At 32.0% G+C, this 18,059-nt stretch overlaps 1 protein-coding gene across 1 annotated transcript; it reads right to left on the bottom strand.

Moving 5' to 3' along the window:
* Positions 1-8,121: 8,121 nt before the first annotated feature.
* LOC118042201 (autophagy-related protein 8f) lies at positions 8,122-10,881 on the bottom strand. The gene is made up of 6 exons (XM_035049809.2): positions 10,626-10,881; positions 10,451-10,507; positions 10,304-10,359; positions 9,349-9,401; positions 9,050-9,168; positions 8,122-8,449 (listed from the first exon to the last, which is right to left on the bottom strand). Exons 2-6 carry the CDS (start codon positions 10,485-10,487, stop codon positions 8,346-8,348), a joined length of 369 nt encoding a protein of 122 aa, XP_034905700.1. The 5' UTR covers positions 10,488-10,507; positions 10,626-10,881; the 3' UTR covers positions 8,122-8,345.
* Between the last annotated feature and the right edge of the window lie 7,178 nt (positions 10,882-18,059).

Here is an 18,059-nt window from a genome sequence, read left to right on the forward strand (position 1 = left end):
TTTCGGTCTAATGATCCAAGTCACGAGTTTGAAAAATTAACAGAGGTTAACATCCTTTTATTTGCTTATTTTATATTCTGATTTCATCGTTTGACATTAATTTTTTAAAAAAATTAGCTTTGTGGGTTAACCTGGGCTGACTTGACCTTTATTATCCAAGTTATATATCTATCATGTTAATTTGGGTTGGCTTGGACTGATTTTTTTATTTTCTTTTTAACCAATTTCATCATTTCACATTTAATTAGTTGAAAATTAAATTATATTGTTTTTTTGCTCTTGAATTTTGTTTTTAAGTTATTGTGATTATTTTTTTTATATAACTTCTATCTGTATACTATAGTTGCCCTATTTTTTAATCATTTGATTGAAAAAAAATCTAGCTTATATGACCAAGGCTACAATTCAAGTTGAATTTTTTGTTTTAAAATGTGCTTGACCCGTGGTACAGTGGAATTACACATCTAGTATTTTGTATAGAATACATAAGTGATAATTAATTATACTTCGGTACATTCCATGGTACATTGCAAATACTTTATTTTATTTTATTTTATTTTAGGTGGCTAGTGGGAAGGGGGGACTAACTGGATTGCAGTTTCAACCCTTTGATTGATGAGTGGGAAAATGTTTCATTCACCGGCAAATCGCTCAACGCTAAAGTTTCAACAACGGATGTCTGTGTTTGTATTACAGTAAGAAAATCTGTTTTGTTTTTTGGATCTTCTTTATTGGGATTTTGAAGTTTTGCAAGAGTAGATTTATTTCTTTTGGAAACACTCTGGGAATTGATGCATATCATGTTTCTTGTTAGGTCCCGATCGAGCCTGCCTGAAGATCATTACTAGGAGCGAATTAAGCTTGGAACACACCCACACATGTACAAGTACATGGAGATCTCTATTCTTGTCTTTGATTTGTCGTGTCAAAATTAAAATACTCTAGAAACGAGAAACGACTCGGTCAACCATCTTCACAGACACGACTAAAAGACCTTCGATTACTTTTTGACTATATTTTCTTTTGTCGTTGAGAGTTTTCTGAGCATGAATCCAAGTTTTAAGGGCAAAGAACTCTGTTGCTGACGAGCTACGACCATAAATTAATTCTTCGCCATACAGAAAAAATCATTTCACAAAAAAAAAAAAAAAATGTCCATTTTCATATGAATTTATATAGAAATATATATCCGATTCAGTTTTCCTATCTTTCTATGTTGCGAGTGCTGATCCTTTCATCTCCAATTAAGTTTCTATTGATCACACACGTATAACCTTGTAGAGAGAAATCAAGGGAAAAAAAATGGTAAGAAATTTGGCAAACCAAAATAATTTGTCAAATTAAGTTTGGAATTAATGGAATTGCAAGTTTTAAACTCCACCGAAGCTTGCATTTGTTAGGAGGTGCACAGCAATCAAATTTAACAGTTGTTTTAATAAAACTCTCGTGTTTCATTAATAAAATAAAAATTAAATTGCTATTCATTTTTGTCTTTTGCTTCACCGTCATTTAGCAATTCTTGAAATGCTGTTGAAAATATAAAAATGTCTTTTATTAATTTAACCTCTGAGAATGGTCTAAATCAAATAGCTACGACTAGCTAGCCAAAGTTTCCAAAAGAGCAGTCTAGTCACTTAAAAACATTATCCCCTCCTCCATTCACTGCGAAGATAAAGAAATTCATTGCTTGGGACCAAAATACCAATTCCCCATGTGGGCAGAGAATTTCAAACGTTGATTGTAACTGTAGCAACCTATGATAAACAAGTGCAGAAATCAACTATCATACTCACAAATATGCTAATTAACCTTCTTGGTTGCTTACCCATATAATATCAATGTCATCAGCTGCCTTCTTCTTCTTCTTCTCTTTTGCTTTTCTTTCATTTAAAAGAGAAGAAGAAGAAGAAGGCAGATTATTCAACAATGAAAGAAAAGCAAAAGAGAAGAGAAAGAAGGCATATAATATCCTTCATTTAAAACCCTTGAAGTTACAAATTCATTATTTATGGAAACTCCATTTACGTGAAAGTTAACAAGAGATCATCGGTCCATATTCTTATAAGTACGTGTGGAATTACATCTTGCAACTATCTAAACAAACACAGTTACTGCACTTACAAGTTACAGCCACACACTCACATTTAACCAGTCCAATCAATACGTTTAAATGGCATGCACAAAATGTGATTAGATTGTATCCAATGGATAATGACACTCGCAGAAGATGTTGGCATGCAATGAGAGATAAACCATTTTAATGTTGGTGCAATCTCCTGCAAACAGGACATGTGAGCATCAAAATGATAAAAAGGAAAACCTCGTCTAGTAATTTTAACATAAACAAGAAGAAGAATAAGATGAAGAGAGGCCTTGGCCAGCGATAATCATGAGTCATGACATTGTAATAGTTAGTGATGCAAAATTAAGATTTTGATGTACATCAACTAAAAAGATTAGAGGCTCTTGCCAGAACAGTAAATCTAGCAGCCTATGCCATATAATCTAAAATACGATGTTATAGCTATGCAGAAGGCAGAGATCATTCAATCAAAACTAGGGTTCTCCTGATCAGTCCCTCTAACTTCATATTCTTCATTACTGTTTAATTATATAGCACTTGGGATTGTTTTGGCTGACAGCGGGACTTATAGAGAGACATAGGTTTACAAGATAACCTAAAAAAACGTGGGTTTAAGTATTCAGTTATGGGAAGGAGGGTGAGTCTCTGGTGGAGAATAATCCAAGTTGAAACCAGGATGTCTTTCACCACGTTTCTTTTGAGGCACACGCCAAGAAACTGAAACAAGAGACTCTTTTTTATCAGCACCTGGATTTTTCTCTATCTCATCGACCGAGTCCAACTTCTGTTTGGCTTTCGAGTCCTTCAGCTTTTGAGCATATATATTATCACCCAATTGAGTCTTTGCAATGCTATCTTTTTTTGCTGCTCCAAATTCTTTTGACGAAGAGGACTCCACTGTGGGTACTGTAGTAACCGAAATCTCCTTCTGATCATTCTGTAAAAGACCCAGGTAATGTTACAGCACGTCATGCAAGCAAATGAAGCTCAAAAAAAAAAAAACTAGCAACTTGCACCAACCTGATAGGGAATTATGTGAAATTTCTTCTCAGGTTTATTGTTAATGTCAGCAAGTGGTCTGGCGGTACATGCATGCAAAGAAAGGCATAAAAGTGAAAGAAGAAAATAGCAAGGATATGTGATCACTGACATATTAAGGAGGACAAGCTTTAGCTGGCTAGAGAGTGTTTTAAGGTTCTAAAAATGCAAGAAAAGCTTCCTGTATATGAGTGCTGGTGAGTAGTAGTGGTAGTAGTTAGGGCAGTGGCACTGGTGGGATTTGTTGGAAGAGCATTAAATGCAAGTATCTCAGGAGATTAAAGTCTTTGTTTTGCAGAACATGCAAATGTATGGGTGAGGAAAAGGAAGGAGAAAGTGTGAAGATATGGTCGGTTTCTTTGTCCCTTCTCTTTCACAATTATATCAATGGGGTACCAAGACTCAGCCCCCACCAGAGAAACAGGAGCTTAGAGCCTCTCCAGTAGATATATATTCTGGGGAGAGAAGAAGAGAGAGAGTCAAAAGAGAGATTTTCCTTACAAAAATATCACAATATATAATTAAGAAGCAAATGGAAGCAGGAATAGAATATGCAATGTTAAATTAACATTGACAAATTCAAGAAAGCTAGTGCAGCCCTCATTCGAGTCATTGTTTCTACCGAAGAACTCCATTCTTTGTCTTTGTGTTAAACCTTCGCTCCTTGCATACTTCCTGCCTCGTTTCTAGCCCTTGCCTGCCTTTTTTTTTTACCTTGAAAAACTTGTTATGAATATTTTATGAGTCATATATTGTATTATTAATGAAAAGCAGGTTGCCTTTTTAGTTTATGTTTATTATAACTGTTCCTTGTATGTCAATCTGTGTATTATGATTAATTTAAATTACCTTAACAGGAGACAAAAAAAGACAGAGGCAGCCAACATGCGTTACATTGTTTGATGCATGCATCCATTTTAAAGGTACCGAGTATCAATATATAAATTTGAAGTGCTATATAGTATAGGGTAAATTCTTCAATGTCTTGGTAAATGCAACGTGCCTTTGATACATGTCTTTTCAGAAGTTTTATATGGGAAATAGGAGGATTTTTTTTAATCACAGTTTTAAAAAAATTTGTAAAGTAACATAATGAAAAACAATTTAGGGATTTAGAGTAGTTTTACAAGTAGTAGATAGCAACTGTGACATGAGTTCACATATACCATCTACGACTTTTATTTTCAGCACCTATATTGATAGAGTTAAGGTTGAGAAGAAAGATGGAGAAGATAGGAAAGATGAAAATGTTGGGTTCGTTGAACCTATTAATCAATACATGGTTCATTCTACTTCTAAATTTGAGGTTGTGAGTGCGGATGACCAATACAAATGCAATGATTGAGTTAATAGTCACCTGCATTCAAACTTATCAATCGATGAATTGAAGGTTGGAAAAAATCCAAAGACAATTTTGAATGTATCATTGCAATTCGTTCAACTAAAACTTATGTTCAGTTGCTATGTGTTTAGAAACCAGTTTATAAATGGTATTTGCATGAGAGATATCACCAAAGATCTAATTCATAGGAAATTTCAAAACTGAAAGGGTTCCACACATGTTAGAACCCTCTTATATTGCAACGTCATCATCAAATTGACCCAGATCTCATTGTCGAGGTGATGTTAACAATTATAAATAGGGATTTAAGTACAAGTGTTGCAACAATTCAAGTTACTATGGAAAGAGATTATGAGCATGAAGTCTTCTATTGAAAGGTATGGATGGCTAAACATAAAATATTGGAGTGATTATTTGGTGCACTCGAATAGTTATTTCAAAACCTACCTAAAATGCTATTGGCCATCAAGTATTCAAATCTAAGAACAATTGTCACTTAAAATTATAAAATGGTTAATGGAAATAAAGCAACACTTAAGAGTATTTTGAGCATTTGGTGCTTCAATTGACGAGTTTTAATATTGTCATCCTTTAATTAATATCGACGGTACTCCGTACTCATCGTTATGGTAAGTATAAGGCAAAGTTGTTGGTTGCAATTGATTATGTTGTGAACAATAAAGTTTATTCGTTGTGTTTTTCTATTGTTGAAAAAGAGACAAACAATAATTAGAGTTGGTTTTCAGATTTGTTTTGTTGATATGTGATTAGTGATCACATCAGGTTATGTATTATATCAGATAGAAATGCAGCAATTAAAAATTCCATGGCTTGAATTTTTTTCTAAGTCTATTGAATATCATTGATATTGTTCACAACACTTTGTGGGTAACTTCAACATTATGTTAAAAAATATTACCTTGAAAAATATGTTACATAGGATGTGTACAAATCCTTTTAAATAAGATTTTGACATTTTATATAAGGATTTTATGAAGACTGATATTGATGCGATCAGAGCATAACTAGAAGTTGAACTTAAAGAGACTGTTATATGATTCTAGTGGTCGTTGTTATGGCAATACAACCACGAATTAGCTAGAGATTTTTAATAATGTTTAAAAAATTATATGTGGCTTGCTTGTATCGGCTATAGTGCAAATAATGTTTTTTAGGTGTAATAAATATCTTGTGGAGCGTAGAGAAAAGATGAAGATTTTTTAAATCATGTTGTATTATGGCTTTTAAAGATCCTAACTGAATTACTTGTTGATGCGACAACTTCTAGATCACACATGATGCCTCTATTTGATTCTAGAATTTAGATATTTCAGTCTGAGACACCTATAACAGTTGGTGTTGCAAGAGAAGTGCAATAAATGATTAGCATTAATGAAGCAACTTGTACTTGTGGTAAATAAAACAAGTATTATCGATCATGTTCATACTTAATATGTGTTGCACTTTACAAAACATGGACTATGTGCCATTTGTTGATGATTTCTACTCCAACTTGTCATACAAAAATGCATATGGTCCTCATTTTCAACCCTTGTTTGATATGTCACTGTGGCCTATATATATTGGTCCAGATGTATAAGGATGTCCAATTAAATGATGAATAAATTAGGGTCTAAGAAAATCCACTTGTCTATATAACGAGATTGATTCTAGAAAGGGGTACTCACTAAATAGATATGGTATATGCTGTCAAAATAGTCATAGTAGAAAAACTTATGGAACTAGATAATAAATATTACTTTTATTTTTGTTTTAAATTATGTAAACTTTAATTGTTGTTTTTAATTCAACTATATGGATGTTCAATTATATTGCAAAAGCTAATAATTTGTTGATAGAGAACCTCAAGGGAGGCGTGGTTTAGACTAGAAGAGGTTCTACTGTTTTTAGGAGTGTCGACAAACAGAACCACATGGTTGTTGAGGTAAGTTTTGATGATAGGTCAATTGTATATATGCAGGATCATTATTATTCCAATGATATTTGGAGTAGAGAGGTAAGATGTTTAAATTAGTAGCATTTGTAAATAATTATTTTAATTAAGCATGGTAAATTATTAAACTTTAATTATTTTAATCGTTTAAATAGCTAAATTACTTTATTTTTAGGATAGTGATCTTGTAAGAAATTGACAACATGCAGTGATGGAAGCACGAGACTCATTTTACATTTAAAATATACATACAAAGTTAACTCTCTCTTTTTTGGTATATATGATTTAGATTAAAAGCATTTCGAAGATGAGGAAAAAAAAAGGAACAACCAAGAAAGTAGAACCTTGAAATCATCATGTCTAATGTTGAGAAAGAAATCCATACTTACTGCTTTACTAATTTCGAAAGAAAAATAAAGTAAAGGCGTCTTAGTTAGCGAGTTTTATAAATACACACTTTATTAATTCTCTTTGTTTGAGATCTATGTTTAGTTTTTATGAGATAAGAAATGCAATTTGTGTATTCAATGTGATTAAATTAATTTAGCATAAAATGAGTGATACTTTTAATAGAAACAACAGTCTAGTTTTCTTTTTATTAATATTAATTTTTATTTTTAAAATAATTTATGTTTTACATTTATCTTTTAACGAGCTCCATGGTTTAACTCTTTGCATTTAATTTTATTTTCACTTACATTTTGTTACTTCTTTAAGAAATTTGTATCTTCTATTTTTAAATATAAATGATTTGGTGGCTTTATTTGCATAGAAGATTTAATTTTATTATGATAAAGCGATCAAATTTCAAAACTTAAGGAATTGAAAATATTTTGTTCCATATTGCTAAACAGAAGAAGGTACATCGATTCGCATCTGAACATTGAATATAACAAACGGTTTCTGTCTTGGTATCAGTTTCAAGTGTTCAGATTCTTGGGGTATAAGTGAAGAGGAACACGCAAGTTTTGGTGCTGAAAACTACATTAACTCATCGCCCAAACGAATTTGCAACATCAAAATGGAAGTGCAAGACATCTGCGTGTAGATATTGCAATCCAGCAACAAAAAAACGGGAAAAAAATAAAAAAGGGTTACCTAAATAGTTGCAGAAGCCCAGGTGATTACACCTCAACCAAGAAATAATCACGACGACGACAGCCAAATCTTAATTCCAAAATAATTAGAATAGACTATCTATGCTACACGGATCGCACACCAAATCCACCTCAATATTAAGGGATTTAATCTCGCCGTTGGCTTTTATCGAAAAAATATAAAAAACTCAAAGTCAGCCTGAGGCCTCTACCCCCTTTTCCTCTAATAACGCAGCGAGTCCTACATTGAGAGCCAAGATATCTGCACTGTCCTACAATGGGGGCTAAACTATCCAAACAATAATAGCAACAGCTTCCTACAGGTAACTTATCGCTTCTCCAAACCGAAGTCTGCAGCGTCCGACACCGGGAGGGAGCCAAAATCACAGGAGGATTATCGGGCTGACAACAACCACCTCCACGGTGCAAGCGTATCATACACACTCAGTTTTCTCAGGAAAATCCCATCCTCACTCTTTTCCGTTTTGGCACTCACCATATTCATTTTACAGTAAATTATATCTGGGCAAGATTCAAGATTTACTCCAAAGTAAACTAAGATATTTGTTCCCCCATTATGGAGGCGAAAACTGAAATAATTATGAGATAAAAAGAAATCATATCAAAGATATTAATTAAGTTTAGCAATTGATACCATTTCAGTTGCAGAAAAGCTATACACAACATACAAACTTTACAAGAAAGACAACAAGGTCATAAATCATTGGGCATAATGCCAGGACTGTTTTAAGTCCAAGGAAACATGAGAGGTGGTAGCTTCATCTTGTCAATTTGTAACGACAGAGAACGGAAGACACTGAAAGAACTTGGCTATGGCAACTCATGACACCCAAATGTGTTTTCCCCACTGTATGTAACATAGAGAAATCCATCTTCATCCTTGTTTTCATCATAGATTGTGGACATTATTGCTCCTGCATACGTTTGGATTAAATAATTATAACTCCAGGTTTCTGAAAAATGTTTTGCCCAGATAATATAAAAATATCCACGATTTTAATGGGAACACACCAGTTACATAAACAAATACATAGACTAACTGATATACTTGCACTGCATATGAACTAATTTGTGCTAAACAAAGTTCATATTGCTATACAAATTAATGTCCATGCATGATGGGAATTTTCGATGTTCGCTGAGCAGCAGGACAATTTAAATAAAAAAGAATTTGATCATTAGATGTCTAAGCGATAATCTAGTTTCAGCTGGAAAAAAAAAATTAACACAAACCATTTAATTTGTGATTAACTAGTTTATTTGGTTGATTTTGAAGGAAAAGTTACCCACATAGAAGAGTTTCATTATCATAAACTCAGTTCAGTAGTAGTGTCTTGCAATTGCTCCCAACCAGAAGCCATTGTTATATATATATATATATAGAGAGAGAGAGAGAGATACATAGATTGATATCAGCTAACCCAACTAGTTGAAACTTCAAAGTTATTTTTCAGAAGCTTACAATCGTATGCACATTGTATTAGGTGAGGAGTGAGAGAGAGAGAGATTGTTACCGGTTGGTGGGAGAACATTGTCCACAAATATAAAAATTGCCTTTTCTGCACTCAGTTTAATTCTCTTCCGGATCACATAAACAAATTGACCCACTGTCAGGTCAGCAGGCACTAGATATCTGTAAAATTCAATCCATGTCAATACTATCTTTTGCTCTTCAAAATGTATAAATAAAAAGAACAGGACAAAAAAGTTGCATTACTATGACTAAAAATGCTGAAGGGAGAGCCCTGCCATATTGTGGAAACATGCAGGAAACCAAGAAAGAAAGCATTTGCAATTTACAAGTGATTCTTACTTTTTCTTGTCAATATTGGGAATATCACTTCTCTCCGCCTTCTCCACAATTACCTAAAAGTTGAAAGAGTTAGTAGCTAGACAGGCTAACCAGGATGAGAAAGGTACCAAATGACACTGCATCTTGATATTAGGTTATCAATGGTAGAATTTATAGATTAAGCTCCCATTTGGCATTGTAGTAACGATTGTTTTTCAAAGTGTTTTTCGGTTAGAAATACATCAAAATAATATTTTTATTATTATTTTTTAAATTTTATTTTTAACATCAGCACATTAAACAATCCAAAAACACACAAAAATAATTTTAAGCAAAAACAAAATCAAATTTTGGGCAAACAACTTGGCCGCAATGTCAATCGCTCTCTATAGAGACATGATTTGAGCAAACAATGTCATTCGGCATGCAAATTGAGCACCATGTATCCGGTCCTGCGCGTATGTAATAAACATTCAATAGATGAATAAGGTGCTGAACTACACTCAACCACAAATTTCAGGCCAATGCAACAATCAGGCTCAAATTATCAAAGCACCCTGAAATCCCATATCAAAAGATTCAAAACATACAAGATTAAGGCAAGTCCTGCCACCTAAATTGTTCCAAGATTTAAGAAGCTTCTTTCAACAAGAGAAATAAACGCAAGACTTCGTGATCTGCGCTCTAAAATGAACAACGAAATATTTAGGAAGTTCTTCCTCATTATATAACCCTACAATCATTTTGTGCCAAAACTTAAAAACTCCTAGCAAATCCCCCAATTTCATTGAATGACCTTGTTTTCGAGAAGAATAAGAAGACACCCTCGCCCAACAGTCACAAAATGAAAGATTGGAGCTTCAATCGATTGTTAAAAACTAAAACAGCCTCATAAATCATCATGTAAAAGGAGCAACAGCAGCTCAAGCCCAATCGACAGTAATTGATGAGAGAAAAAGTAAAAAAAAAACCTTACCGGAATTCTGTCTGGGTATTTCTCCCTGATTCTCGCAGCTTCAGCTCTCCTCTTCTCTGTAGAAAGAAAAAAGAAGAGAATTAGGGTTTGTTTCCTCAGTAATACGGAATCAGACAATATGATAAACCAATATAAAAGAAATCACACCAAAATCATGTTCTTGCTTGAAGCTGCTCTTAGTCATACTATTTTTTGTTAAATATTCTGCAAAAAACACAAAATCATTCGCCGATTATTAGGAAACTAAAAAAGATCAGTTGAATAAAAAAAAACCTCAAAATCCAAGCACTGGTCAAATTTTATCGGCAAACAAAAGCCTTACACAGATACAACTTCTCCAGGAACAATCGATAAAGAAGGTGATGGCTTGTTTAAAGATTGGAGTGATGAATTTATTTATACAAAAATCCGATTCCTCTCCGGTTAAATTGTGTTAGGTGTAGGACAGTTGGCAATTAAGGGTCGCCAGGTCAAAAAAAGGGGAGACGTTTGGACTTTGGAGTACGTGGTTTTGTGTGTTTGGTTAATGGAGGAACTTAAAAGCCGATCACCGTAGATGAGGATTTAAGGATAAAAAATTAATAATGGGACCAACTGTTTCTTTTGCAGAGCTACAAAGAGCTTACGTGTCCTTATGATCCCACCCATTAAGTGAGGCCCAAATCCAGTGACGAACTTATCCTAACTATAATCACCCATTAAGTGAGGCTACAAAGGACTTATCGACCTCCTCCGTTTAGAAAAGCTGCGGCTATAATTTTTAAAAGTAATGCATAAAAGAATTGTTATATTGATTTTTTAAATATTATTAAATATTTAAAAACTATAATCACAGCTAAAAACTGTAATCAAAATCAAATTGGTGATTCTCGAATAGATATTTGAATTTGATTCATAATTTTTTTTATTTGGTTAAATTCTTTTTAGTTGACAAAAAGTATTTCTCGCCATCAAATATCAACTCGTGAATTCTTTTTTTTTTTCAGGGAAGAATTACTCTAGGTTGTTACTTTCTCTATTTTTTTTTTTAACCCGGCCCGGTTTCAGCCCCGGGTCAATCAGGTCTTGAGTCAACCCACCATGTCAAACCGGGTTTTAAAACTATGCTTTTGAATTTCTTTCTATGTTTAGAATTGAACTAGGCTTGGACGCATAAAGAACAAGTTATTTGGTATATTGAGTGAAAAACAATGTTTAAATGCTGCAAATGCAATATAAAAAAACAAGAAAAATTCATGAATCAGGTTATTAACTGGATTGAATAAAATAAGTTTGTTTTATTTAAATTAGATTATAGAAAAGGATAATCACAATAAATGAACAATTTATTTAAAAAAAAACGTAACGATAACTTGAAAAAAAAAATTGAGATAACTCAATACATAAAAAATCACAAAGTTTTTTTTTTTTATAAAAAAAAAACTAATGTCAACCCGCATTAACTTTTCAAATTCATAACCCCAGTTATTAGACCTGAAGTATACTATCTGAAAAAACAATGAAACTTAATTCTCAATTAATCAAATGTTGAAGGATTAAATTGAAAAAAAAAAATCAATTATACAAAAGGATTCAAATACAAAAAATCAATTAAAAGAATGGGATCAAAATTGAAATACAAAATAAACTTTATTTTTTATTGAATGATGAAATTGAAAAGAAAAATAAAAAAACTACCTTAAAAATCAAAAGAATGATCGAAATTGACATAAGAAATAAAATTAAAAACAATAATTGAAATATGAAATTGAAAAGACAAATCAATTTAACAAAAAGACCTGAAAACAATAAAAAAATAATAAAGAGAAATTTGAAACAATAACATTTCACAAATTATAATTAAATGATGAAATTAAAAATAAATCAAAAGTTTACAAGAGGACTCTTAACAAAAAAAAAATTTTAAAAAAAAAATGAATGATTGAAGTGTAAATCCCTATAAATTAGAGGACAACTTTAGAATTTTGTATAACCAGTGTAAAAATTGAGGGAAGGAGTGAGAAAATACAGGGAAATAGAGGGGGTGGGAAGCATTGTAGGTAACATACCATTTCATCACCAACCACATGTGCCCCTCCTATAGAAAAGGAATACTATGATGCTTTTAACGACACAACAAAAAAAGAATTTTAGCCATTAGAAGGCCTTGAACATGCCTTTAAAAGGCAAGGACACTTCCCACATACTGACGCATGAGTTGTAAGTGTTCAACCACTTTTTTTATTTATTTTTTATAAATTATTGCTAATTTTTTATTCATTTTATTAAGTGTTGATACTTTTTTTTAATTATATTATTAAATTAAACCAACTTATGAAACCTTGTTAAATTAATATCTTGGATCCCAAAATTTTATTGCTTCTTTTAAAACAGAAATATTGCCTAAAAATCTTTATATATATTAAAAAAATTAACCCAACTTACAGCATAATATAGATCATCAACCTGTTACCTAACGAGAGGTGTTTGGGAGTATATTTGCGGTTATTTTTAAAAAGTGTTTTTCACTTGGAAATACATTAAAATAATATTTTTTTTATTATTTTTAAAAAATTATTTTTGATATCAGTGCATTAAAATGATCTAAAAATACCAAAAAAATATTAATTTAATATAATTTAAAAAAAAAAAAAATTTCAAAATTCTTTTAAAATACAATAACAAACAAGTCACGTACAACACTATACACGCTGGAAGGAAACTATTATTTAGAACAAAACAGCTCATGAATTGTGAATCTGTGCTCAACCTTGCAGGGTGCTCATGAATTGTGAGTTTATTCCCAACCTTGCAGACTGCCCATGTATTAAGAGCCTAGGCCCAAGTAATAAATAAAAGGGCTATTTACCTTAGGCCCATTGACTTGGCACTTGCCAAACCCATTCGAGCACCAAATTGGGTTCAGAAAGACGATCAACAAGCAAGCTGCCCTCTTTTTTGTCATTTCAAGGACCTTTTTTTCCTCTGAATCCAAATATTCAAAAAATGTACAAGGAGGGTAGTTTTCCTCTCCCAGGAATTATGGAGACTCCTGCACACATCGTTGAAGATATAAAACTATTCAGAATAAGTGTTGTTCCTTATTATTAAATGAAACAATAATTAAAATCACACCATTATTTAAATAAATTACCAATAATATAAGATGGAAAATAAATTAAAATATTTTTAAATTATTACTGATGGGTTATTCAAGGACATTGTCTGTCAATATATTCTAAAGAGTTGGAAAAATAATTAATACAAATATCACTGTTATTGTTTACTCACCAAGTGAAGTGACAGACAATCTGTTACAGTTACATATTAAATTTATTTATGGACATATCAATAGACAAAAAAATCACCGATGACATATAATTTTTTTTGTTGATGATATGTTATATTTAGAGATGAAAGTACCGATAAAATGAAGCAGGTAAAGTTTTTTTTTTTGTGTGCTTTGTCCGTAAGTAAATCCACCTATAAAATTATTACTAGCGATTTACCAACTGATTATAAATTACAGATGAGAGTTTTTTCTGATAAATTATTTATATTCATGAAACTCGTCAGTAAAATTCATGTTGACAGACTTGAGTATAAATACTGATAAGAAATTTTGTCGATAAATCTAAAAATTTTAAAATATATATATTATTTTAATATATTTTAAAATAAAAAATAATTTAAAAAACCCACAACTATATTTTCAAACACTCACTTTAATTTAGCTATATAACAGAAAGTAGGATAATTTTTTTCGTGACCTTTAACTCATATCAAAGTATGACCGGAAACATGAAGTCATTGAATTTAAACTATTAGAAAGAAATATCTCAAACATCATTTCCCAGAGACAGAATACAAACAATTGTTTATACAAGAGTTCGTTCATAACAATAGTAGTGGAGAAATAAAAGTCAAAGGACAACACATCTAATAATAATATGCATTTGCAAATGCAAATGCATGCATGCATGCATTATGTATCTCGAAACGATCTCGTGGTCTAAAACCGCTGCCGGCCATCTAAATTTTTGTACTTTAACCATGGCCTGCCAACTATATAATAAAAAGAATAACTGGCAAGAAATATTGATAACCATGACATGAGTGTTTTGAGCATTAAAAAACATCAGACTTGCTTAGAAGGAGGACGTAGTTATCGGCTGGATTAATGTTTTTGTTTCTTTAATTTCATAAAATATATCATTGTGTCTCCTTCCATACCTCAAAACATAAATATTTAAATTACAAAAAGTATAATTTAACTGGTCAAGGTTTTAAATTTGTTTTTTAAAAGTTACCAGTTCAAGTTTTATAAATTTACTTTCTAAAATATAAGATATTTAGATGATAATAAACATTATATTAGCATTTGCAGTTTCTCTTGGAATTCAAATCCTAAATCTATAAGACTTTTTTAATTGAAAAAACGACAGATGAGTTATTGGTACCATTAATTCTCTTTACTCTAAATGCGTAATCCCAATTTGATTTTATTTGATTTTTAGTTCTTCTTTTATTTGATAATGCAGCGTGGTATATAAAAATCCTTTGAAAACATCACGAATAGTCTTCCACTACGTTGAAAGAGCCCACAACAAGGTCACCACATCGATCGATGCAGGGCGCCATAGCTCTTTGTAGAGGTTCATACAAATTGATCCACGAGGAATTCCAATATAAAAAACTAAGTGAGTATTGAACCAGAAACCTCTCCCATCTTAAGCCGGGCGACAACTCCTCGTGTGTTGATCTAGCTAGGTTGTCAACTAACCCTGTAGTTAGCTTAACAACTAAGCTTGTCGCTTATGATTTTAAAGAATACGAGGAGCCTTCAATAAAACAATAGCAACAAGTTCTGGAAATCATTCAATGACAATATTGGTGCTTTAAAGTGCTCTTAATTTTAGGTTTGATATACGTAGGGGGCCAGAGCAGGCGCCGGTTAAATTTTCTAGTGTATTTTCGTTTGCTTGGGGGGCGGGCTATCTTGACAAAAGAGAGAGCTTGCGACCAACCTTTTTGGCAAACAAAGAAACAAAACTTGTAGAGAAGGATAAAGAGAAGGAGACAAAAAATTAAAAATCTTGAATAGAAAAACAAAACGAGCTAGCTAGGGAAGAGAGAGGCAAGTAAAGCGAGTTTGAGTTGGGTCACTTTACACTTCATAAGAGGAGGAAGAGATGGTTGCATGTTCTTGAGCCTTCACGTGCGATGTAAGGATAAACTAAGTCTTCTTCCTGACATGTCCAAATCCTGGTTACCCTAAACAATTCCTGACAAACCTAACCATGTCCCCCTGCTTGTATCTTCACAATTCATCACCAGATATTGAAATCTTGTCTGGACAATCAAACCACTTGCCTCTTCAAGTTGCTTTAATGCCCTTGTTGGTTCCTATTATTGTCTCACAACGATTATACATGTCCTGCCCTCTTCATGCCCATCTGCATACGCGTGACAGTGAATCTGTGGATGAGCAAGGTGACAGTACTGTCTTAATTGACCGTGCCCCATTACAGATTTGACCAAACCCATTCTCGATTCTATAGGAGGTAAAATGAGAAAACATAGAAAACTGAAAGCATCATGGAAACCAAACATGCTGATGAAAGGCTATAATGTGTCCAAGCCTGGTACTGGAAAAAAGATACAGAAAACATTCAGAGTCTACTGTTGCTAGCTCCGCGTCATATCCCGCCCTTTTAAGGGATTGTTTCTTCATCATATATTTGACTGATATATTTACACATTGCCTATATACAAATTCACAAATTAATTTGCTTCTTGAGTACTCTCAGATGAGAACACCATTACGTACCTTTGTTGAATTTCTTTTTACCGGAAGCTGGTTTCGTTTCTGAGGATTGTAATATATTCCCCAACTAAAAAACCATCTAAATTGAACTTATACGATATGCAAAAGGGATAAGGATTTAATGTTTTTCCCCCCATGGTGTATAACAAGAAATTAATAAAATGCAGTCTGTCTATAGAGGCCTTGAGGTGTGAAAGCAGCTGTATTCCTTGCTTGGTACCGCAAGGAGTCAAAAAAACTATATAACTGCAGGTCCAAAACAATAATTATCAGTCTTGGGAGATTATAGAGACTATTCCTTTTAATCAAATCAGAATATTGATATACTTAGTTTTAATACGAAAAAAAAAAAAAGTGTGTAGATCATTTGAGGAACCAAGGAATAAAAGATTTACCCCATTGTACGCATGGCATCTATCACTTCTCATAGTAAAGGAAGAAAAAAACTCGAACTAAATTTCTCAAAAAACAACACAGAATTCCATTTATAGCCACGGCTCTACTTTGTTGTTTGTACTCAACATTTCCGTTAATAATATCATTTCTTTTTTGCATGCCTTTAATTGAATATATATGAACATTAATAAAAAAAAATAAAAAACCAACACCTGATCATGAAACCAAATAGAAAATTAACCTTTCCTAGAAAAAAGAAAAATAATAATATAAAAAGGTCATAATAAATGTTATATATGTTGAGCTGGTAGAAAAATGATTCCTAATTAGACTACAATTTTAACTAATATCTCAGCAACCCCTCCTTGAACAGAGAGAGTCATTTGGATTTCCTTTATATTCTCCACAGAAAATATAAAATAAAGACAACTCAAATCTGAGTTGTTTTGTGAAAATTAGAATATTATTTGATGTTTGCACTCAAGAAAATCTTATTTAAATGAAAATTTAATAACATAAATTTAAGAGAAGGATTGTAAACGCGGAAGAAGGATACCTAATTGACATAGAAAGAGGTTTCCTTGATAATAATAATAAAAAATTGTGTTTAAAATCCTTATTTAACTAGTTAATTAGAACTTTTATTGGATTATGATTTGACCTTGTAATCTTCCTATAAATATAAGAGTCATGTATGCAAAATCTAAAGTGTGTGTGTTGAATATCAATATAAGTTAGAGAAGAGCACCTCATTATTAAACTATGTGTTTAAGAACATTAGTTTAAGAAAGAGATTGAAAACATAATTTAAATGTATGTGTATTGAATAACAGTAAATCGGAGAAAAAAAAAGTTCAAATGCTTTATGTATTTTAGTTTTTTTAATGGTCATCGAATTAAGTTTAATTGGAGCAACTTGCTATGTTTACAGGGAACGGGAAATTGGATGGTAGAGCTGTTTAATCACTTTGTGGTCATTAGTTGATCAATATGTAGTCGATTGTAAGGCCATTTTATATATAATTGTACGTAAAGTTTTTTATATACAATTTAGAATAGTTAATTCATTTTTATAAATATTTCTACACGTAGCTTACAACGTTACACCTTGTTTACTTAATATTAAAAGAGTTAATGTAGTGAATCATCAGTAAAAAAAAATACGTATAATATTTAAACATCTATAATTCTAGAAAGATGGATGTGACAATTTCAAAACTTATATAAGCAACCAATATAATACTCTTCATAAATAAACAACTGAATTATTATTATAAATCATATAATATATGTTGACTTTGCCGTCTAGACTTTTTTGTATGATGACTCAGTTTTGATAATTCCATTGTTTGTAAATTATTTTAATTTGATTATAGCAATATTTTGAATCCTATGATGCACGTAACTTATTTATTGTACTAGTAAATACATTTTTTATACGGTGACCCATGCTAATTAATTTAATTAACTTCACCAATTTTGTTCTTAATGTGTGTATTCATGCGAGTGCAAGCATTTGTGAGGAAAATGGTGTTATATTCCATATCAATACAA

Source organism: Populus alba, chromosome 2 (assembly GCF_005239225.2).
Source record: "Populus alba chromosome 2, ASM523922v2, whole genome shotgun sequence".
Lineage (NCBI taxonomy): Eukaryota > Viridiplantae > Streptophyta > Magnoliopsida > Malpighiales > Salicaceae > Populus > Populus alba.